Raw genomic sequence first — 24,745 nt, forward strand, 5'->3', positions numbered from 1 at the left:
AATTCTTGCCAAGAACATGAATAACTGTATTTCCTAAAATGTCATGCTATTGCATTCAGTGTGATTAATGCATTTTACACAAGAACATGCAGATTTTGTAAACATGGTGCCCCCTTGGTACACTTATACAGATGTTATTTACTAATTTTTTTGATTGTATGCCCTCTCAGGACTGTCCACAATCTGTTAATGACTGAAATGTTCATCACTCAACCTGAGAAATACTGCACCTTTGTCATTTTTACATAGAAGACGTTTGGCAGGCCAAACTGGATGAGCAGAGATGCAAATGCTTCTCGTAGCTGCTACGGTTTTCACAGTACTGGTTCACTGTCATGCTCTTGTGGAGCCATCATTAATGTTATTTGTAAAGTCCAAGGTGGAAATAGCCTACGAAGACGTAAGTGACTGCACAGAATTCCCAGCATTGCTTCACCTAAGTTTAATCAGAGCAGAGGTGCAACTGAGCATGTGCAGGGATTTAAAACCGCACATGCACACTGCAGATAATGTCACCTTTCTAAATTAAGCACAGCTTCAGAGGCTCACATTCAAATCTGGAAATAGTCTTGAAGTTCACAATTATTGTATATGTGTTCCTGTGTGACACAATAAGGAAAACAAGCTTTTCTTTCCTTGGTGAGCTGGCCAAGTGTGTCCTATAGTTTAACCTTTCTTTTTTTTTTTTTTTTTTTTTTTTTAAATATTGAATTTGGATTTATGATCAAATTGTTTTTACAGTCTACTTAATGAAACTTAATGTATACAAAATAGACGTGACAGAGTAATGAAAAGATTCTGCTTTTGTGGAATTCAGCCACACATGTACCGTGCTTATAAAAAATGAAAATGTATTTCACACAACTATTTACTTAACTACTCCACTGCAATCTGGAAGACATATTGTACTTTCAATACAACTTGTTTACATTTATGTTGCACATTAATGTTTAACTATACACCGGAATAGATGAAGTACTCAGCAGTATATGTAGTTTTAAAATTAGCTCTTCAAGTGCAATAACATAATGTAACACTGTTCCATTTCTCTCCATAACTTTACAAATGAGATTGCAGAAATATAGAGCTGTTATTCTGTATATTTGAAATGACTGTAAATTAACCATCATGCCATATCCATACACATCCATTTAGCAATATATCTATCACTAAATAAGTGTGGTACACATAGTCATTATTGTATCCTTATTTTTTTAGCCATATGCTACTTCTCTATTTCTGGTCTTGATGTTTACTCTGCTTCATTTGTATAGAAATATTGACGAGATACCATGAAGAAAAAAGAGAGAAGAAAGAAAGAAAAAAGTGACTTTCTTACTTTATCAATGCAGATCTTTTACCTGTATGTTCATTGATATGTTGCTGCTTTTGATCAACAAAAACATCACTTTATATTATCTGCACCAGCAAAAAAGAAACAAGAAACCTGCATATCATGTCAGAAAAGAAATATTGATCCAATGCAATAATACCACAGATGTGACTTTCTTACTTTTGAATGCAGACGTTTTACTTGTATGCTTTTACTTGAGCAACATCAGTTTATGTTATCTGCACAGGCAAATAAAAGAAACCTGCACACTGTGTCAGAAATATTGATCCGATAATACAATAATAAGTTAACGTGTTACTTTCTTACTTTTTCAATGCAGCACTTTTACTTGTACATTCAATGATATATTGTTGCTTTTAATCAACAAAAAAACTTCAGTTTGTCTTATCAACACAAGCAAAAAATAAATGAAAATGCACAGTCAGAAAGACTGATATTTATTATTATTATTATTATTATTATTATTATTAATGTAATAATAATAATAATAATAATAATAATAATAATAATAATAATAATAATAATAATAATAATAATAATAATAATAATAATAATAATGTGACTTTATTACTTTTGAATGCAGAACTTTTACTTGTATTTTCATAGCGATAATGCTGCTGTTATTTCTTGGATCACCACCATGTACACAAGTCAGCATCACATATCAGAAGGAAAAAATATAGAAAGTGAACAAAAGTGAATATTTAAATGGAGTGAGGAGGAAACAGTGCTCAGGTGGTCTCTCCACCCATTTCCATCACTGGGAATTTTTCAAGGAAAGTGGGTTGACGCAAGGGGGCGACGTTGGTCTCTGTAACACTCTGACAGGGACCGAGAGAGAGCAAGGAGAGGGAGGAGAGGGAGCTGCTGTGCGCTCTGCTCTGCTCTGAGATCCGACTCCAGTGTCAGCTCGATTCAGTCACACAGCTCCTGCTCAGACATGGGTGGAAATTCATCTAACGTCTCCTCTTTGTTTCTTCTGACTTGTATGGCGAGATGCAGAATCGCGTATCACTCGCTGTTTAATCCAGCGCACAATGGCCACGTCGTTTTGCATTACGGCCGATATTGTTGCGCTCCGTCTATTACATTTGGAATTAGAGACTTATGCTAATTAGCCTCAATTACGCCCTTTTTCATCTTTTTGTCATCATCCTCCCCGAATGGTGCACGTAGCAGTTAGACCCCCGCTACTAGTTGAGTCTCCCTCGCAACTGTTACCATTTGCATACTTAATTTATGCTTTATGAATTGAATTAGCACATGACGCAACTGCATTACAGTTAAGGCCAGCGTGTGAGGGGGGTTAATGATTAGAAATGGGAAGATGGGGGAACTAATAGGCTTCAGGCTATTAGCAACACGGTAGGACTGAAGCAGAACGCTTCATTTGACTGAAATAAAGTAAGTCATGTGTGATCTTGCTTTGATGGAACCTTGGATCACACTGATGCGCACTGCCAAACAGCACTGGTGATATTACTTTTTAATATATATATATATTTATTTATTTTAATTCCCTTCTTATTGTGGTGTGCATCTCAGCGAGAGAGAGAGAGGATGGCCATGGCACTGTGGGGTATTGCGTCACTAGCTGCCTTTACTTGCGCAGGCATTTTGCATGGTGGTCTTTGGCTGTGGGCATCCTTGGTACATTCTGACTCACTCATACATTGGTAGCAGAGCAGCGCTTAAACAGCAAACTGTTGAAATAGTTGCGTCAAGGGCGACCTAGAGAGGGTCATGGCCCTGTATTTAGCATAGCGAGAGCCATTTGTTGCATTGAAAAATATTAGAAAAAAAAAAGAAAACAAACCTTATTCTGATCACAATAAATTAAAGTAGCAGCTTTTCCTCGTATACCGTTGCAGAAATGTCGCTATTTCTACAATGTTTTCTGCGCGCAGCCCCCACCAGCGCCAACTGTCTCCCTGCATATTTCAACTTTCTTAATTCACTGGATGTGTAAAACATTTAATTCCCCCCCTGCTACAACTGAGGCTGAGCCTGGAGGAGAGAGAAGAAGAGAGAGGAGCACAGCGGCACTTAACCGGTTTTGTTATGAGGGTCCGATGTGCGCTCTGGCTGGCGTTGCGGAGCCCCAATCAGGTGCCATTACACCCGGTGTTTGAGAATATCATTGGCTGCTGGGGAAAGGAGCTGTGCGCAAAACCAACCCCGCTGCTCGCACTCGCCTTACAGAAGCCGAGCCGAGAACATCATCCGCTTTGAGCGCTTAGGCGCAGTGATTACATCTTCACAGAGAAAGATAGAAAGTCTTGTTATTCGCCAGCCTGCTTTTTAATTTCTTCAGAAGTTGTATTTGTTGCTGACTTCCGCCGTGCGTAAATAGGAGTTTTTTTTTTCTTTCTGTTTCTGCTCGTGTGGATTTTTCTATTTTGTTTTGTTACTTTTCTATGAAGAAGGGGCAGTCTGTTCTGTGCACAGGGAGTGTTGGCTATGCGTCCTGGCTCCAGCCTGCAATGTTTGCGCTGACGCCAAAACTCACAGACCGGTGCAGAATTGATTAAAACAGAGAAGCTCGGATCAAATGGCTGTGCTTCTCACAGCTGAAACGACACAATGTTCCACTGACCTGAGGAAGAGGAGAGGAATTTCAGAGTCGGACAGCCTTGTTGCTGTTTATTTCACTGCCTTTTTACGGACAGAGGAAATGGGAAATGCTCATTTCTTGTAAGAAAAAGGAGTAATACTTTTCACCTTCTAAGTGCACTTGGACAGAAGCAGAGGAGATGATTTGGTTAATATTCCTGCTCTCCATCCTGGATGGAGCTGTCTCTCAGCTACACTACTCCGTGCCAGAGGAGCAGGAGCCTGGCTCTGTGGTTGGGAATATTGCAGAGGATTTGGGGCTGGACATTACCAAACTTTCTGCTCGTCGCTTCCAGACGGTGCCTAGTTCACGGACACCTTATCTGGAGATGAACCTGGAGAACGGTGCGCTCGTGGTGAAGGAGAAAATTGACCGGGAAGAAATCTGTAAGCAGACCATCCCGTGCCTATTGCACCTGGAGGTGTTTCTGGAGAACCCGTTGGAGCTCTTTCGCGTGGAGATTGAGGTAATGGATATCAACGACAATCCACCCAGCTTTCCGGAGACGGACATTTCCGTGGAAATATCGGAGAGCGCGATTCCCGGGACGCGTTTCCCGGTGGAGAACGCCTTCGACCCGGACGTTGGCACAAACGCGCTCAGCACATATGCCATAACGAATAACAACTATTTTTACCTTGACGTGCAGACACAGAGCGACGGGAACAAGTTCGCGGAGCTGGTGCTGGAGAAGCCGCTGGACAGAGAGCAGCAGGCGGTGCACCGCTATGTGCTGACGGCCGTGGATGGGGGCATCCCACAGCGGACCGGGACGGCTCTCCTGGTCGTTAAAGTTCTGGACTCTAATGACAACGCGCCCACCTTTGACCAGTCTGTGTACACGGTGAACCTGCGGGAAAACGCCCCCGTGGGCACTCTGGTCATTCAGCTCAACGCCACGGACGTTGACGAGGGACAAAACGGGGAAATAGTTTATTCTTTCAGCAGTCACAACACCCCGCGGATAAAGGACTTATTCAATATTGATGCCAGAACGGGCAGGGTAGAGGTGGCTGGTGAGGTGGACTATGAAGAGAGCAACACGCACCAGATTTACGTTCAGGCGAAAGATATGGGGGCTAATGCGGTCCCCGCGCACTGCAAAGTGCTGGTCAAACTCGTGGACGTGAACGACAACACACCGGAGATCGGTTTCAGCACTGTGACTGAATCTGTGAGCGAGCAGGACGCCCCGGGCACCGTGATCGCACTTTTTAGCGTCTCAGACCGGGACTCCGGTGAGAATGGGCAAATGAGCTGTGAGATTCTGGGAGACGTTCCTTTCAGGCTGAAATCGTCTTTTAAAAACTACTACACCATCGTGACGGACGGACCGCTGGACAGAGAGAACACAGACTCATACACCATCACTGTGGTGGCCAAAGATAAAGGTCAGCCTTCACTCGCTACCAGCAAGTCTATTAAAGTGCACGTCTCCGATGAGAATGACAATGCGCCCCGTTTTACGCAGGCTGTTTATGATGTGTATGTGACTGAGAATAATGTGCCCGGTGCTTTCATTCACGCTGTGAGTGCTTTGGACCCTGATATCGGACAGAATGCTCTTATTACCTACTCCATATTGGAGTGTGACATACAGGGCATGTCTGTGGACACATATGTGTCCATAAACCAAGACACTGGCTACCTTTACGCGCTGCGCTCTTTTGATTACGAGCAGCTGAAGGAGTTTAGCTTCATGGTCCAGGCGAAAGACTCGGGTGCTGCGGAGCTCTTCTCTAATGCTACTGTAAATGTGATCATAGTTGACCAAAATGACAACGCTCCTACTGTAATAGCCCCTATCGGGAAAAATGGCACAGCCAAAGAGCACCTGCCGCGCTCTGCGGAGCCTGGTTACCTGGTGACGCGCATCGTGGCCATGGATGCGGATGATGGTGAGAACGCACGGCTGTCCTACAGCATTCTGCGAGGGAACGAGATGGGGATGTTCCGTATGGACTGGAGGACTGGAGAGCTGAGGACAGCCCGCAGGGTCTCTCCCAAGCGGGACCCGCAGGGCTACTACGACCTACTGATCGAAGTGAGGGACCACGGGCAGCCGCCTCTCTCCTCGTCCGCGAGTGTGAGCGTAATATTGGTGGACAGCGTGATCGAAGGCCGCAGCGGGGATCGCGGCTCGGCCTCCAAGGCAAAGGAGACCTCCCTTGACCTCACCCTCATTCTAATAATCGCCCTGGGCTCCGTTTCCTTTATCTTCCTCCTCGCCATGATCGTGCTGGCCGTGCGCTGCCAAAAGGACAAGAAGCTCAACCTGTACACGTGCCTGCTCGCCGGTGACTGCTGCCTGTGCTGCGGCTCGTGCTGCAGCAGGCAGGGTCGCGGCCGCAAACAGAAGAAGCTGAGCAAATCCGACATCATGTTAGTTCAGAGCACCAACGTTACGTCTGGAGTGGGGCCCGTGGGGCAAGTGCCCGTGGAGGAGTCTGGTGTGGGCGGCGTGGGAGGGGGTTTCGGCTCCCACCACCACCAGAACCAGAACTCCTACTGCTACCAGGTGTGTCTGACACCGGAGTCCGCCAAAACGGATCTGATGTTCCTCAAACCGTGCAGCCCCTCTCGCAGCACTGACACGGATCACACCAACCCCTGCGGCGCCATAGTCACGGGTTACAGTGACCAACAGCCAGACATCATATCTAACGGCAGTATTCTCTCTAATGAGGTAAGAGAGGGCTGAATCAGCCTTTGTCACCCAGGGCAATACTTAAATCCACATAAAAGTGCACAACATTTCGAGGGTTAAACTGATTTCAAAGTTCCTCTAGAAATCCACAGCTGTGTCTGCTTCATGTCAAAGTGTGTTACCCATTCAAGTCACGCTCAGCAGAAGTCTCAGAGAGGAATCTGCCATTGACTTGGCTGTTCTGCTTAGTGGCCTTTAATCATTGTCATGCGCAATGGTGATTGGGCATGTCAATTGTGAAATCTCATGTGGCCTTTTAGTTTTATTCGCAATAGACTGCTGTCAGATCAACCTTTATGCATAAAAGGCTGAGTGTGAATGATTTTGACTTTGAAAGAAAAGGACCACCAAGTTGGAAGACACTTTTCAATTCATTAGTTTAATCTGACCCACATATTAACTGACTCACACGTGAGGGCACATATGGGCATGGGCACTTCGAGGCATAAAGTCAAAATCTGCATAATTTTGGAAACATTTTTGTAGAGTTTTCATAATTACATGAAAATGGATGCATCATAAATACATATCAAGCATATATCGGTGCAAAAAATCTCACCAAGAGCAAATTTCACCTCGTGTTTTTTGGTCTAATCATTCCTTAACTGCTCCTCGTTAAGCTAAGCAAATTTTAAGTTGATATGCCTTAAAGTTTGGATGGCGAATGTCAGCCGAAGAATGTGAGGAGGCAAGTGACTTAACGGTCCTGATGTGCTCAGCCTGTGCGTTCTGCTCGCGGAACTGTGGAGTTGAGGCTTTTTTGTTGATTGCGGCGTGACTGGAATGGATCCAGACAGCCAGTCACAGCCTTGGCTTTGCTGTGCGTTAAGTATTCCGTTCACGACCCAGCACGGCAGCACCGTGAACAAAGGTTGTTCAGTTTCAGCATCGGGCGGCTCAATCATTTACGCATTCAATCGCTTCCCTAACCTACTCTCCCCTGCACTCGTCTGCTCTCGCCCACTCACTTCACCAAGTGGCTGCGCGCAACGTCGGTACCCCGCCTCACTCTGCCACAGCTTCCTCTAACACAGTTACACGTTGACAGCCAGTCCAAGCAAACCTGATTAATCCTGTATGTGTTATTTAGCAGAGGGCCTCCTTCTCCTGTGTTTATCCGAATGTCTGTTTGGCGTTAAAATGTGATCAAATGTGTGTTTTTGTGTTTTTTTCTAGACAAAACACCAACGAGCAGAACTCAGCTATCTGGTGGACAGACCCAGACGTGTCAACAGGTAGTGAAAAGCACACATTGTGTGACACACACACTCACTGATTTATCACCATAGTGCAGAGAACAGATACCAGACACCATCAGAGGACCTGTAACATCCAACAGGCTTCATGGATCTACAGCCTCTTCACGTATCTATAAAAATGAATACTACACCCATCAGTATGAATCCCGTATATTCCGCATGGTTAATTGTGGCTTTGAGAGCCAACGTGGCTCCCAACGTATCCATAACGTTCATCTTCAATTTGGCAACGGTCCCATAACTGACAGAGCAGCTTCTATTAAAGCTCTACTGCTGAATTTCATTACATGTCATGTGTAACATCCAATTTAGACTCTTGACGGCCACCGTGACTGTATTAATGCGGTGTTGATTTCAGATTCTCGCTCTCTTCCTCTTTGCCCCTCATTTAATTCCCCCCCAACCCCTCCCTTCCTTTCTCACTCATCTTCCGCTTCTCGGTATCTCAACCTCTCCTTCTGCGTCTTCACTGTGTTCTCACTGCAACTGTCTCCCTCTTCTAGTTCGGCATTCCAAGAAGCAGACATTGTCAGCTCCAAAGACAGCGGTCATGGCGACAGCGAACAGGGCGACAGTGACCACGATGCCACAAACCGGGGTCACTCAGCTGGTGAGTTCCTCCCCTGACATCACACGATTACACAGTCATTTCAGCCCTCACACACACACACACACACACACACACACACACACACACCCATCCCTTATCTGTTTCAATAGTGTGTGTTGTGATTGTGAATGGGATAATGCTGAATTGTTGGTGCGGACCGGTGACTTTTAATTTCCTTAATTTGAGAGTGAGCAAAGGCCCCAGCACCGAAGTTGCTGGCTGGCATGAACAGGCCCCAGAGGTGTTGATTGTATTTCACAGCCGGGTGACAAGGAGGAATATTTGGGGAAAATCGCTTCTCCTTCTCTGCCTCTTGCTTCTCCCTTTCTTTCTTTCTAACCCTGCTGCTGTTTCAGCACAACGTGGTGCTGAAAGGACAGTGACTCACAGTGAGGCAGTGTGAGGCCTATAGTGCTTTAGTGGCACAAATCAATAGGTTCACTCGAGTGAAAGGAAATGGCACGAAAGCTAAATTGATATAATGAGAAGCTTTTCAATCAGCCTCACAGTTGGTGCCATTGTTGCTTATAGATTGAGCTGATCAAAAACATTAGAAGCTTTTGCATTCTTTCTTTTTGTTAGCCAAATCTTTTTATGTTGGGCAGTGGTTTAAAAAAAAAAAAAAAAAAAAAAAGGTAAAATGTCAGAATTAGGGTTCAGCTCTCCATCCATGCTGTCACTTCAGGTTATTTACTGACTCCTTTCTCTTCCACACTTTACAGCGCAGTAGATTTATTTAGACAAGGGTTTAGGTCTTATCTTATCATAAGCCTCTCCTTGTTCTCTCTAAAATTCTATTAGGTTAGTACCTGTTTATTGATCATAGTGGAGTCAGACAAAAAGTGGAGCAATACAAAATCTCATTTCATATTGAACTGCCCTTTCCTTCCAAGGGATTGTTCCACACGGCACGTGTAAGAACCCTGTCTAGACCAGAGCCTGCCAAATATCATATCGGTGCTGGGAATACAAATAGAAAAGATCAGATAGGTGCTGTAGGGTTGTGAATGGTCCCTCATTAGGCTCTGCGGTGTTTGACATTATTAATGCAGCGAGCCAAAATAGAGAGCCAGTATGCAGCAGTGGTAGTGTCACTCCCTGCCCTCTCTCATGAAACAAGCTGGGAAGGTCAAACAGTGCAAGACTGAAATGCAGAGCTGGAAGAAGTCCAAGGCTTCCTTATTTTCTTCATCAGGAGTAAATTGTTTTCTGAAATAAATATTAACGCACGTATTTAAACATACATTCAGAGCTGGAAGATTTCCATGAAAATGTGATCTCTGATTATGTGGAACAGCTCAGTCATGCAGAGTTTGGCTGTTTTTCAAGCATTCCTACAAAGCTACGCAACAGACCAGAGAAAAAGACGTAAAAGACAGAAAAGGGATAACAAGGAACTCAGGCAGTATGAATATGTGATTTGCATCTCAACATATTCAGCCAGCAGGTAGCCCTAAGACTTGAGTAAGGAATCAGACCTAACATGGTTGTTCCAGGAAATGCCCCAGACTGTATTTTAGCACTTATTTTATGTGGACAGTTGGCTTGGACTCTTTTTCCTGGTTTGCTAGGACAGTTCGAGCCTTGCATTTCTGTACCAATAACATGTTTCTTCAGCTTTATTTGGCTCTGAGCATGCTCATTTGGCACTGGCCTGGGAGTGTACTCAGTTGGTGCTGTGCTCTGTATTTCATACGAGTAAACCAACATTTGTTCCTCATGTTGGATTCAGAAGGGAACAGCTTACCACTCCATGGGAGGTAATATCACACGACTGGTATTTTGGAAAGAGGGACACTTGAGTTTCACAGACTTCTGTAAACAAAACCAGACAGTGTGTGCGTGTGTGTGTCCGTGTGTGTGTAAAGGTATACCAGTGTCTGATTTAATATGTAGGTGTACACATGATACCTGTATGTAATCTGCCTGAGCATGCGCCTTGTCTAGAGGAAAACAAAGCTTAGCGATGATGTCTGTATTGAAAACACTTGTTCCTGAGAGACTGTGCTCTGGGAAGCTTAAATGAGATTCCGTTTAAGTGGAGAGTGGTATCTAGTGCTTGGCATGCTGCCAGGTATATATTTCCTCTATATAGTCATAGCCATTGCTCATTTGTCTCTCTGAATGTATATGTGTGACTTATTAACACAGAGGGATGAGAGTGTTGTTGACTGTCTCCTGTGGCTTGCGCTATGTTTGTGTATGTTTTTGTGTGCAGTAGCCTATATGAGTATTGTGCTGAGTGGTTGTTCTTAAGTAGACAGCCAAACTGCAAATGCCCGAGCCAAGGCTATGTATAGACCCTATGTACTTTTTTATTTCTTTTTTCTGCGGCGTCTGTGTGCACAAACAAGCTGTGCATGCACATACAGACACACACGCACACACATGTATATTAAATATATATATTCTGCATGTGTGTGTGTTTGTTTGACACACACATATTGTCTTCCTGGGTTTGTGGCAGGGTCTCATCCTTCATTCTGTCTCCCCCACACGTTGGCTCTCCGCAACACTCGGCTGATCAGTAATTCATTTCTAGAACCTTTGCATAGCAATTATCAAAGGAGGGTTAGAGGCAAGGTTTCCTCATGGGACCATACGGCACACACTCTCCCTTTTGGTGCACCTCGGAATATTTCAAATCAAGGGAAAACCATTTCCAGTTGGCATATCATCAACTACACCTGCCGTAGCTTCCCGCTCGGCCGCTCGTCTGACACTTTAGAAAATAAGTCTCCTGACGTGGTTTTAAATCAAAGGGACACTGCCTGTGAGGCTGGGATATCTCAGGATACCTTTAAAAAGTGGGCAAATGGCTTTTCTGAAAGCTGCGTGTCTGAAGTGAAGCGCTGCCGCATCAGGAGCCAAAGCACTATTGATTGAGTGCCACACCTTTTACATTCCCACAGCCTCTTTTTTAAAATTAGACACAGTTCCCCTCTTCATTTCCCTCATTATTCTAATTGGAGATGACAGTAAGCATAAGCAACTAAACAAAAAAAAGGTGACAGATAAGAGAAGATAAAATATTTATCAGGGAAAAAAAATGGCATCCCAGAAACATTCGATCAACTGGGGAAGGCTGCGTGACGGGTGTTAGACTGGAAATGATCATTATCATGATGTTTGTTTTGGTGAGAACAACAGCCGTGACAAATGGGACAATTAAATCTCTGCAGCAACGGTGTATTAGATGCCTGATTATGAATTAGTGGCGGACACCGTGTTGCAGTTTCCCATGTCAGTGAGCTGTCAGAGGAATTTAGCATACAGAGTTTTGATAGACCCTTCGTCCTAGACACTGACTAAGCCGATAGGTTAAAGCGAAGCTGAAGAGCAGCCGCCTGGCGCAGAAATATAGATTTATGACAAAATGATGTGATATATTAATACAAATGCAATCTCTGAGATCAATAAGCACATCTCACGTTCAAGTTCAAAAGCTCAGACAATAATGGAAACATGAAGGGAAAGGAGTTGAAAGGGGCTGAATGCTTTCAAAAGACAATAATTTTACTTATCCCGTTGTAAAGCGACAAAAAATGAAACAAAACGGTCACTTAACAGAAAAGCTTTCAGTGAAGAACAGATCTTCAAGTCTGCAGTCAAAGGAGTAACAATATCAGTTTGCTTGTGCTTTATGTTCACTAATAAGTGGTTTGTCTTTTGTCTGTACACTTGACTCCCAAATTCAAAAGTGTTGTCTGAAACTTGTCTATTTTGACTGAACAATCGTTCACAAACCCAAAGATATTGAGTTTACCGTCACATATCAAAGAATGTAGAATATTACTAACTTAAGGAATGGCATACTTGTTATAAGGTGTAATGTCATCAGAGGACTGTATGAAAGGAACAGCGTTTATGGAAATTATCATGTAGATACATACTCAAGCCAACAGAACCCGCTAGCAGACAAAGATATTAAGAAGTTCAAAATACCTCAGTATCACACAAGAATAAAAATTCACTACAGTAAACAGAATTTAAATAAATAAATTACTTCATTAAAAAAATCTATTTCAATTTTGCCTGAAACAAGTTGAGATGTCACCTCTTCTAAGCTGACTGGTTTGTTGAATATCAATACAGGCCAATACAAGTCAGAGCAGAGAAACTAAAAGACACTTCTAGCAATCAGTCTGATTAGCTAATTGAAGAAAGTACAGTGAGATGTCTCTCTTATCTCCAAAAAAGCCATTTAAAAATAGTCAAAATGTCATAACCTTCTTGTAACGGGATTAGAGAAGGTAGAGAAAGGTGTTCCGTGTGAAATTGAAAGAAAACCACAGAAAGATCCTGTCCTGTAATGATTACCCATACACTCAAGCATGTTATTGAACACTTTGATGAATGTCCTTTTGGGATGAATAGGTTGAGTCTCCTGAATGAAGTGAATGTATTCCCAACCCTGAAATGGATGAAAAAGAGGACACGAGTGTTCCTCATTTCTTGGTGCAAGTGCATTTGAAGATGCCTTCAATGTGCTGAAAACACAAGATGTATTTGTAGTACCTCAGAAAGCGGCCTTGGAAATTTTAAGCTTAAAGGGAGGCAGCAAGACTAATGGAAATCTCAGAAAAGTCTGGGGGAGTCATAAACATGCTCTGGCCATGAGTAACACACACATTATCCTCTCTGTCCAGAGAATTAATGCCAGTGAACATCTGCTTCAGCCAGCCTGAAACATCCTACAAAAAAGCCCATATGTCAGGATATGTGTTGGTAATCTGATCTGTGACCAGTGGCTATGATTACATTCTTCCACTGCATCACTTTTGTGCACATTTGCTTCATACAAATACAAGAGCGAGCATTCTGAACAAGGTAACAGGGTGAATGGACGAGTCAAGTGTCCTTTTTTTTGTAGTTTTGCCTCATTATTGATGCTAATAGCAACACTCTGCTTATCAAGGTAGTTGCTGAGATTTGATGATGCATTTAGGTGCTAAAAAGAAGTATGATTGCAAGAAGCACAACTAGTCAGATCTAGTCTGAATTTTACAGGGATTTATCATTTCTCAGTCTGGCCAGTAATCAGATCCAACATTGTTAGCTTGATTAAATATACTTTTAAAAATGCATTATTTTGGCTCTGATGTAATCCATAGTCTGCAGTCTTGAGCTTTGTTGTACCTACAGCAGTATTTGATTGGTTTCACATCACAAGTAATAGCCTGGATGATCAATTTTGAGATTTTTGTTTTTATTTTTACAAGTCAAACACATGGAAAGCAGAAAAAAACAACTGGAGTTTGTTCTATTCTAAATTTCTGCACTGAAAGTGACATTTTAATTGCACATGTATATTCTAGATATTGGTAATTAGTGTCTTTGATTACGAATAATGAGGATCACTATCTACCCTCAAAATAAACACATCAATCAAACTCAAGGTTTGAACCAAACAGACGAGTTTGGCAACATCATTTTGACGAGAAAACAAAAGTTTATCATTGTGTGGTTTTACTGTAAAATAACAGTTACTTTGATTTAGGTCAGTCATCCCTGACCCTATTAAAAAAAATAGACACTTAGCTACTGAATCTGCATTCGGTCTCCTTGTTGCAATTAGCTGTTTAACATGAGGGAAAAAAATGCCACCATAGAGTGTATTTGGAGGAGGTAGGGCACTAAAAGGCTTAATGTATGTGCTCCATGTTATTCAAAATTAGAACACCCTGAACTTTTTGATCAAAATTAACACCCTGTTAGTCAGCCTCGGCCAGACGTCGTTTATATCCATCCCAGTTCCAGCTGTGAAAGGCCTGAGCCAGACAGAACATTCAAACTCCCCACAGTAAGACCCAAGCTGTCCAGCAGGCTCAAATCAAAAACATTCTTATGATGAAGCACTAGTGCTAGCCGCTGCACCATGGTACCACCTGAAGAGATGCTTATATCATTTAGATAATCTGGCAACCATCTGTTTGCATTCCTGCCCTTTGCTCCTTGTGTTTCTTGCGCTGCAGCAATGTCACTGTGCTTCCACTTGTTCTGGTGAGTCAAATCTTGAAATAACTAACAGAAATGAGCACCAGAAATCTGAAAATGAATCCTGAGTTTTTCTAAGCCAGAATTAGGAGGTCTCATGCTTGTGTGTAATATTAGTGAAGGCTTTATACTACAACACAATGCAATGCAAACAGTAACCCGAGTAATGAAAAGCATATAAAACTGTGATCAATAATCAGTGGCTATCCAGAACCTTTGTTCTAACAATACATGAGGGGTGATATTAATCAAGCAGACACTGTTAAGGCAAGCAGCCATCTTGGCTGTTCTTGCCAGGCCAGTTACTCTGTCACAAACACTGAAAATGGTAGCGGGGAACAATCTCTCTGTCTGTCATTACTGGATATGGTGGGAGCCATCTTGCTCTCTTTTTTTGGCCCTGGGAGGTCTCTGGTTTACTCATCACAGCCTCAGTGGCCAACTCGTGTAAGGAAGCTATGCTACTCCCCTGCCGTCTTGTGCTGCTGTCCAAATATTGACGTTTTGTGTCTGTATTCTCTCCGGAACAGTGGAGGACAAGATGAAAAACAGAGGTATGGATAAAAGACACCCTCTACCTGGGGAGTGAGGAATGTTCCTTTTTTTTGGAGGGGGGGAAAGAGAAAAATAAATAAAGAGAGTAGAAGAAAGAGGCAGGGAGGATTAAATGTGACAGAAAATGATAAGTGACAGAAGGAAAGAGACACAGAGGGACTAATAGAGATGGAGAGAGAGACAGACAGACAAAGTGAGTGCAAGAAGGAGGAAGCGACTGCAAACCTGAGTGCAGCAGATATATTCTCGGCAAAGTGAATTCAAACACGGGCCCTGTGCTCTTACAGAATTTGTTTTCCCTTCATTTCTCTCCTCTCCCAGTTGCTGGATGTATGTCAGACAATGCAATTAGTCAAATCACACCGACGAGGGATTTCAGAAACATGCAGAGGTGTAATGGGGAAAAAAAGGGAGTGAAAAAAAGAGAACAGAAGTGCTGATTGCTTATTAGCAAGTAGATTGTGTTTGTACTGTGCTGCGTCGTTTACATCTCCTCCAGTGTGTATGTGTGAGAGAGAGAAGCAGAACGCGTGGATGTTGTGTGTTCCTGCTGCCTGATGAGGTCAGGATGAGAGATAGGGCTGCTGGCAGGGCCTGTCATTGCCAGTCACTGTTTTGGTTGTTGTTTTGCTTCCTGCCCGAGGAAGCGAAGGTGCTTCACGGGGATCAACAGCCACTTGGTGTCACACGCGCATGGCCTGTCTGTCTGTTTACTCGTGTATATTTACATATCTCCACATTAAGAGCGTATTTTTCAGCATGTGTATGTGTGTGTGCAAACATATGTGTTGATCTTGCCTGTTTATAGCGAGAGAGCCGGCAGGCAAAAATCAGCAAGTGGTTTGGAAGCTTGTGACATGACTATTTCTGAGCCTGATATGCGGTAAACAGTGACTGCTGCAGACTATATTTACACATAATCTCCTGAGCACAATGTGTCTGCTTAATAATATACTCAGATATGAGAAATATGGAACAGACAGAGCTTTCTCTTAATCCTTCTGCATTAAGTTTTTATCTGCATGCAGGTGTGGTTGTGTGCATCCTTGTGCTTTCTGCAGAGAGTTACGTGTGGTGCTTTTTTGCACCTGTGCTTCAGTCTTTCTGCTGATTTGTTTGTACATTCAGGGAACGTTGCGGCTAACAACCGCTTTATCCACACAACGGCGCGGAGATGATTGCAGGGCCCGAGGTCAACACCTTCATGTTTTAGAGCAGGAAATTAATTTGTGAAAAGTCCATTTAAAGGCTAAAGGCTAACTACAAGGTGGGAATTAACAGAAATACTATGATTTATATGCACCCAACCTTTTGAAGACACCATCAATATACATTAGTTCTTGGGGTGAATCAGAGGATAACTTCAAGTGAACGCCACTCAAAAAGTGAAACAGCGGATAAAGTGATTATGCCGGAGCTGCTTTCCTGCACTTATCCTGTTAAAATTTCAGACACTGTTCATTTTGTTCACCGCACAATCACGGTTTCTGCTGCCACTGAGACCATATTCCTCCTGGGCTATGTGGTGATAAAAACAAGCGAACCCTTTGGCAGCAAAAGCACTGACTGGTGCTTATTCTGTGGGGCAGACAGACCAGACAGGGCGAAACAAACCAAATAGACATTGATGTCTTTAAAACTTGCTGAAGCAAACACAGTATGTTAAGGAAAAAACTAAATATTGCCGCTGTCAGCTCTTATGCACAGCTATTTCCACACAATTGCTGTTTTTCTACAAGTAAATAACACCAAATAGTCCAAAAGCACGATATAGGTTCACAGAATATATCTGTATATGTTTTTGTTTTTTCTTCAAATGTCTGCGGGCACTTGCAAAGCTATCATTGTAAATACATTGTTCTTAATGACCTGCCTGGTAAAAATAAAGGTTAATTTTATTTTTATTTATTTTTTATGAAGTTGAGCTGTTAATCCTCATCTGATATGATTAACTGCATGAAAGTTTAAGGATAGTTTAACATCTACATATTTCGTACATTTTCCGTTTTTATTCTTATTCATTATTAAACTGGGATAGGCAGCAGCCCTGCATGACAATTAGAAGAGGGTTTTTAGAAACACTGGCAGCTGTGAGGATGTTGGAAACATCTCACTTTGATAAGGTTAAAGTACATAAAAGCTCTGGCTTAATTAGACAATTTGAACTTTTTCTTGAAAATTAAAGTCCTCCGCCGCTCTGCCCAGCACCTCTGTCTAACCCCTCTCCCGTCTCCATCTGCGAAGCTCAGGTCTCCCACCCCTCATCCTTTCTGGCCATTGCTCTTTCCATCTGTGATTGCCCAGGTCTCCCCTCTCCTTCCTTATGGTTCCTGCAGCCTTGCGCTTCTCCCGCCTGCTGTCTCTGTCTGTGAAATCTGCAACTCCCTCCCTCCGTCTGTTTGGCCCTCACTGTCTCTTGTCTGTGAGCCTCGTGGCTCTCCGGTCACTGCACAGTCTTGCTGCCTTTCTCGCTCCCCATGAGGCTCGAATTAGTAGCGAGATTAAATCCGTACAATGCACACAAACAAGACAATAATAACAGAAATCGGTCACAGTGGTAGTTCTAAGACAGAGTGATGACATAACTATTGTTAAAAAAAGGCGGGGTATTCACATGTGCAACTGGAGGTCATTTACTGGACAAATCGCCATGTTGCAATAAATTCAGCTCCAAACGTGTTTTGATCTTATATTTACTACTCCTGGTATTCAGTTATACTTTAATTATTTTCTCTTAAGCTTGTGATCTTTTGTTTTTCAAGTTGAATGCATCATCCTCATCTTGAAGCATTCAGTGCTCTCAAGGGTAAAGGTTTGGTGTCTTTAGTTACGTCTCCATTTAAGATGATGATGACACTGGTTATCCTGCTTTCCACGGCCGCAGCAGAAAAACATAAAAGCAGAAAAAAAACGCTAAAATCCCATCTAAATCCCAGCTTTATTGTTAATGCACTAACCCTACATAATTCCTGTTTACTTTCCTGGATAGAGATTATAGATGATACTGTATTTCCATCTTCACTACAAGGAGATCTGCACTTATCTGTATTATTTCACACTGATGCTCTACTCAAGCGTCTTTTAAGCAGAGTATTATCCGGAAGTGATTTCTTTAAATCTGACAAATGTGCAGAAGAGATCTTTTGTGTAAAAGAGTAACATCCGCAGGTGTCGTCTGAGAGACAAAACCGAGGGCAACAGAAGTTTGCAAAGCGCTGACTGAACCGCTCGCTGTTGCTTTATAAGCTCATTGCTTTGTATGCAGGGTAACCGCGGCAACGTTACACTGTTTTAGCCTGAAGTTTGTTAAATTGGCATCACATTGTGGGAACCTGTCTGAAACACACAGACCAGTACAGCAGTAGCATCTAGTCTGACAGAAGAAACAAAACTGAAAAATGTGACATTGTGCAACATCCTTTTATTACCAGTGACACTTTTCCTTCTGTACTTGCTTCTTTCACGTTCGGTTTAGATCATCTGTAATCCATGACAGGCTAATATTGTGAGGTTTATTATGTAGAGGGGGGAGAATGTGGAAAAGACAGTTAAAAACGTGTCTTTCCCTAAGGATCTTTATCATCTATGGCTGATGCTATTAGATTATAATGTTTTGTTGTTTTTTGTTTTTTTTTTTTATTGGCATGATTGTATTGATATGCTATATTTTCAAAAGTGATCTCCCTCAAAGAGGATTCCAGTGCCTTGGTGGATACAAAAATCAGCATTTTTTTCTTTTCTTTTTTCTCTCTGGCCTAATATCTATTGATATGTAAGCCTACATTACATTGTTTGTGTATGCGCGTGCTTGCTTTTAGCATTAGCGGAAAAGTGGCATTATCAGTCAAATGTATCAGTCGAATAGATTTGTGTAAGTAGACCCTTTGATCTGAAGCCCTCTCAGCCTCAGGGAATTACAGATTACAGATTCCCCGCTTTCTTTGTTTGTCTCTCTCTCTTCCTGACTCCTTTTCTTTCCTGATGAAACGCATCTCTTTCCTCCACTCGCCCTAAACTGATCATCTCCCGCTTTGATCGCACTATTCCAAAGCTTTCCCACAACCGTTCCCGGCTTTGCTGGAAAAACCAGTAAAACTACAAATCCAATCTGCACATGAGCAGAAAAATGGCTGCGGGGTCTCATTATTATGATGACTCTGTTCATGTCTTCTGTTCTTTTATAATCTCTCTTGTACTCTTCTTTCCTCCCTCTCTTTATACTCTCTAAGAGAGTGTAATTAACATAACTGGTACCTCTTTCATGGTTGTCGTGTGCGTACGTGAGTGTGTTTGTTATTCTATTATATCATTTCAGATGTTAATTTGATCTTTTTTTATGTGAATGTTTTGTTTTTGGCAGTGGCTGTGTGTCAATTACACACTTTGTCAGTTTGTAAAGGGATGATTGACATTAGAGTGTGATTAAGCATCCAGTGAAGATTTTCTTGTTTTTGTTTTTTTTTTTTTTTTTGTGGTGCATTTCTTAGGATAATTGTGGGTGTTTTTTTGTTGTTGTTGTGTAAGGATGATAGAATATGGATTCGCATTTTGTCTCTTGGCATTTCAAAATCAATTGTGAGTCTGAGGATGTTGATGTGGAAAGGAGGAGGAGGGGAAGAGAAGGGGTGAGATGTTTTCGCAACACCACATCATTTTGATTGCACATTTCTTTCGGAATGAATGGGGTGAGGAGGAAAACAAACAATTCGCTTCATCAATGTTGGCCTTGTCTCTTTGATGAATAGCTTTTGCTGCACTTTTTCTGCTCGCGACACTGGCAAATGATTGTTAACTTGTGTTCTCTCTTCTGGTCTCTTTTTCTCGTCTCTCCCTCCTTCTCGCCTTTCCACTCCAAATTTCCGTGCCACTTCTTCTTTCATGATCCGTCTCCCATTTTTTTTCCCTTTTACCCACTATCCCTTGCATCTATGTGATCTTCCATCCACATTTCATCTATTCCCTACTTTGCTTCCACATCCCATCCTCCTCTCTGCAGGAGCTGATCTGTTCTCCAACTGCACGGAAGAGTGTAAGGCCCTGGGTCACTCTGACCGCTGCTGGATGCCGTCTTTCGTGCCGTCTGATGGGCGCCAGGGACCGGACTACCGCAGCAATCTGCACGTCCCTGGCATGGACGCCACGCTGCCCGACACTGAGGTACCCGCCTCCGTCAACCTATCCGACCAACTCACCATGACCTCGTCCACCGCCTCGTCCAACGATAGGTCATTCTCCACCTTTGGCAAGGACGGCCAGAGGTCACAGTCACACCACAGCCTTCACCATCACCTCCATCAGCAACAACAGCAGTACAGCTCCAGCACGCTAGAGAGGAAAGAGTATGATAGGGGGACCCTACCATACAAACCCACCTTTCTCTGTGAGTATCAGTATGAAAGCTCCCTGGGACCCTATGACTTTGGTCTGGTCCAGTACAGATACTAAAGGAGGGGACAATGAATCTGCTTCTTGATTCTGATCGGGACTTTTTATGTTGTTTATCAACTTTTATTTCTTCTATTATTAAGGAGTTTCAAAAATACGGCTTTATGTTTTGTTGTATTTTTCTTTTATTTTGTAAATTATCATTTCTTTTGTCGAATGTAAAATGTAATCTATTGCTATCTCCCCTTCTCCAAAACCCATTTTAAAAAAAAATGAATCTAACCCCACCCTAACTCTAAATGCTGCTTGTAATCATGTGACTTATTCTAAAATAAACTAAATTTGAATTGGACTCATGTTAATTTGCTGTGGCCCCCTTTTCTTTCTTTCTTTTGTTCCTTTTCGCTAAATTTCCCCCCCTTCAAAACCCTTTTTATCTGATGCTCATATAAGTAAAGGACATCCACACCAGCACACTTCATGTCTCTATTAAAAACTATGTTCACATTCTCACAGTTAAACACTCAATAAAACATATTTGGAGAGGAAATAATAGATAGTTAATTTCATAACGTAAAGGACATATTTTTCCATTTGCTCAACAATGGTTTTGCTTCAGCGTGATGACTTCCCTACTGAATAGCTCAAAAGGTGAACCGCACAACCCACGCCTCTTCTTCTTCTCCTTCACAAGGACCGGAGTCCATTTTGGTCTAAAAAGGAACTCTCGAGTATCTATACTTGCTTGCTTGTGAATCAATACCTGACATAAAGAAAGGTGGGTGAGGTGGGCTGTCAACAATGAGGTCAGAATTCTTCAGTTAGAAAACAAGTCTTCCATACAAGTTTTGTGCAAGAAGGAAGAAATCCGCCATAGTACGAAGCAAGTTTAATTTGGCAAATCAAACATGTTGATATCCACTGGAATAAATTTGGGTTTGTATTTCTAAAGGAACGTGAATGGGATTCTGCAGGAAAAAAAAGGAAGGCAGGACACTTCTTGCCAGCTTCAACAGCCTTCTAAGCTCCCACATTACATGAATATTCCATTAGCTCTAAGAGTAGAGAATGGATTCGATATACACATTCAGTAGAGAAGTCATTTCCAGTCAAGTCACCACCATGTTAACCACCATCCTCCATGATACTGCATGCTGACTGTGAGCTGTCTCTCAGGTAAATGATGAGCACCATAACCGTTTTTTTTTTTTTTTTTTTCTCGGTTTGTTTGTGACTTAACAGAGTCAAGCAATCTTCCTCTTGCACATCAGGTCTGTGTGAAAAATAATTGCTATTTAGCCTTCAGGTGCTAGAGCCTGTTTTGCTCCAAATATAGCTGCCTGCACGTCTGCTCATCTCGTCTGCCTCGCAGGGTTAGGATAAATGCACTCCATATTCGCTCAGTCCAGAACTCACAACTTATTTTATTTCAATTTACTTTTTTTGATGTACGATTTCTTCCATTTTTTTCTGTTCTGTTGAAATAAATGGACCCCACTTTGCCACGGAAAAGGTTTCGCTGTTCATCAGGCCATAAAAATATGAGAATAGTCCCAGAGGCTGAGACTCTATTAACCACTAAGCATCACGTTCTACTTTTTAAAATAGCATTGTATGTACTATGGTAGTGCCCTGATCACCAGGGTAGCCTTGATAAAGGATTTGTAAATGTTTAATGAGCCATTTATAGATAATTAATGAAGCAATTAGTGCTCTGTGTATTTTCTATGCATGCATTATGTTGCCACCAAATTTTGAACATTTATCTTCACTGATGGACATGTTTTTTTTACCCAATTCCTAAATTAGTTTTACAATTATACTGCAAAGACCAGCCTGTAGGGTGTATAAATAACTTCACAGAGAGTCCTTTGTGGCACGTATCCTTCAAGAGATATTTCGAGCCGATTGTGTCACTAAAAACCCTCAAGGGAAAGGGTGTCATTTGTCTTAACGAGTGTGTTCTTTGTCTTTTCAGCCCGCAAAAGGATTTGCTAGCTCATTCCACGTGGACCTGTCGGAGACAGCATGAATTTCTGTTCTAGACCACCAACACTGATGCTAGAGACAGCGAAATAAAACTAAACAAATGGCAACTTGGACAACAGCAACCTTGGTTAAACTTCATTATCTTGGGTGGCGAACTGTAACGAAGCCTTGGCAGTGGCTGCTAAGGGAGAAAAGAGGAAATAAATACTGAGTAGCTGTAAACCTCTAGATATCTAAGGAGCAATCCAAGGCCTTATTTCACTCAGCAGGACTGAGATCAAGGCTGAAACTCTCGACCATGCGAAGATTACAATGTCATCAGTAGACAGAAGAAAGGAACTGAAGCAAGCAGAGGAATACAAAGCGAGTGACACGAAGAGGGACCGATTAACTCACAGAGGTGTTTCTTTTTTCCGTTTTTTTTCGTTTGTTTTATTTCGACTGAGGAGTTAGCCTCTAGAAATCTGTGTGTGCCTGTTTACATAAAGAAAAAAACAAAAACTAATGTTTCTGTACAAACTTCAACCAACGTCACACGGAACCCTTTAGCTATTTCTATGGTCACCACTAAGCCAGCTGTACAGAGACTGTGTGGGAGGGGAAAAAAGAAGACTGACAGTCAGAGTGAAAATGAAAGACTGAGTGAAAGACAATTAGACGAAGAGAGAGACAGAGCAGGTGTTGTACAGGTATTAAAACAAAAAATAACAAAAAAAAATGAAGGAAAGAAGGACAAGCAGAGATAATGTGCAGTACTATAAATTCTGTATCTCCGGTTTTTTGACTTGACTGTCTTTATATAACTTCTCTTTATCGTTTCAGTTGTTCTTTCTGTGTGGTTAAAGTGTGCAGACTCTCAAGTATTCCAACTTACTGTTACAGGCAGGAACATGTGGTCCAGAGCCGGGTTCAGTCATCTTTCCTGTTTAGCCACTTCAGGAAGGAGATTTGGGACAAATGCACTGCAGAGAGAGAGGAAAAAAAAGAAGCTCATGAGCCTCATGTTCAGTTTTACCAATAAAGTACCACAAAATGAATGTTCTCATTTCTAAAGTAGTGACTAACAGTTCTGAAGTTCCTTCCTGAGCTGACTGTAGAGAAAGTGAAATGACCCCTTTACATGGATGTGGTTCCCTTGATGCCATTGGCCTATACATAAACAATCAGACACATTCAGTGGTTTTTATCATGTGTGCAAAGTGTTTACCGTGCTATTTTAAAAGCTTATAAATGAATATAAATCTATATATATAACTATATATATATATAAATATATATATACAATATACTTTTTTTCAGAAAACTGTGTAACCATTGGTTAGTTTCTACACCTCATATTATCATTCAGTCGAATAATACCAAGTGCTACAAAATCAAGACTTGTATCGATCGAGGAGGATTGCTTCAGCCTAAAAAAAGCAAGCCACTTCGCACCAACCAAGGATTAAGTTGATGTTTTTATTTGATTGTTCCTTTTCACTGTTTACAGAAGCTGGGCCTTGTTGTGTGTAGCAAAGACACCAGTTGAGTTGTTTTGGCCTGTTGTGTATTTTTGCTAGCAGAATATTTGAACATGTACAGGAAGGGGGGTTATCACAATCCAGCAAAATATCCAAGGTTTTACAGTCATACCAGAGAGGCACACACAGATACTTAACAGACATAAAGTGGCAATACGTGGTGAGGAGCAAGGTATTACACACACTGATTAACACACTTATGCACCAACTCACACAGGTTAAGTGGTGGTAAATAAACAGTGTCATTGAAGTTCTCTCGAGTGTGTTTTGTTGCATTTAATTGGCAACCTTCTGTAATGTTTACCATGTTGACCATATGAGTTTAGCATGATGAGCAGTTGTCATGAAATGATGTACATCTGAGACTGCTAAAAAAAAAAGCATTACTAGACAAACTCATCAAATGATGGTACTAGACAGAACACGAAAAGATCCATAAAGGTAATTTTGCACAAATTTCATTGAAATGCCCAACTTTAAATGCTGGGACATTAGAAAAAAAGGAAACACAAATGTGTGATTAGCATTTATGCTCTGTGGTCTGTACTCATAGGTTCATCAAACTCAGCAGACTTCAAAGGGGACATTGAAGTCTCCAGTAGGTGTTGAGATGTCAAATAGCTGGTGGAACTGATGGAAAAGTCAAAGGATCAGCAAAAATCATAAGCCCTGTCCAAATATAAAATGATTTGCTTGTTGCACATTGCTTTACGGCCGGCAGATGGTTGCTAGTAGGCATTCCAGACTCTGGTTTT

General features: G+C 42.0%; 1 protein-coding gene across 3 annotated transcripts; it reads left to right on the top strand.

Annotated features, from left to right (window-relative positions):
• The first annotated feature begins 3,538 nt into the window (after positions 1 to 3,538).
• Positions 3,539 to 24,244, top strand: pcdh10a (protocadherin 10a). Of its 3 annotated transcripts, none has more exons than XM_023276046.3 (5): positions 3,539 to 6,654; positions 7,852 to 7,910; positions 8,438 to 8,544; positions 20,093 to 20,253; positions 22,460 to 24,244. In XM_023276046.3, exons 1-5 carry the CDS (start codon positions 4,108 to 4,110, stop codon positions 22,511 to 22,513), a joined length of 2,928 nt encoding a protein of 975 aa, XP_023131814.1. In that variant the 5' UTR covers positions 3,539 to 4,107; the 3' UTR covers positions 22,514 to 24,244. The 3 variants fall into 3 exon arrangements, with proteins under 3 accessions (XP_023131814.1, XP_023131812.1, XP_023131813.1); XM_023276045.3 differs by having other exon boundaries at positions 3,540 to 6,654; positions 20,093 to 20,476; XM_023276044.3 differs by lacking the exon at positions 22,460 to 24,244 and having other exon boundaries at positions 20,093 to 20,833.
• The last annotated feature ends 501 nt before the right edge of the window (positions 24,245 to 24,745 follow it).

Source organism: Amphiprion ocellaris, chromosome 4 (genome assembly GCF_022539595.1).
Source record: "Amphiprion ocellaris isolate individual 3 ecotype Okinawa chromosome 4, ASM2253959v1, whole genome shotgun sequence".
NCBI lineage: Eukaryota > Metazoa > Chordata > Actinopteri > Pomacentridae > Amphiprion > Amphiprion ocellaris.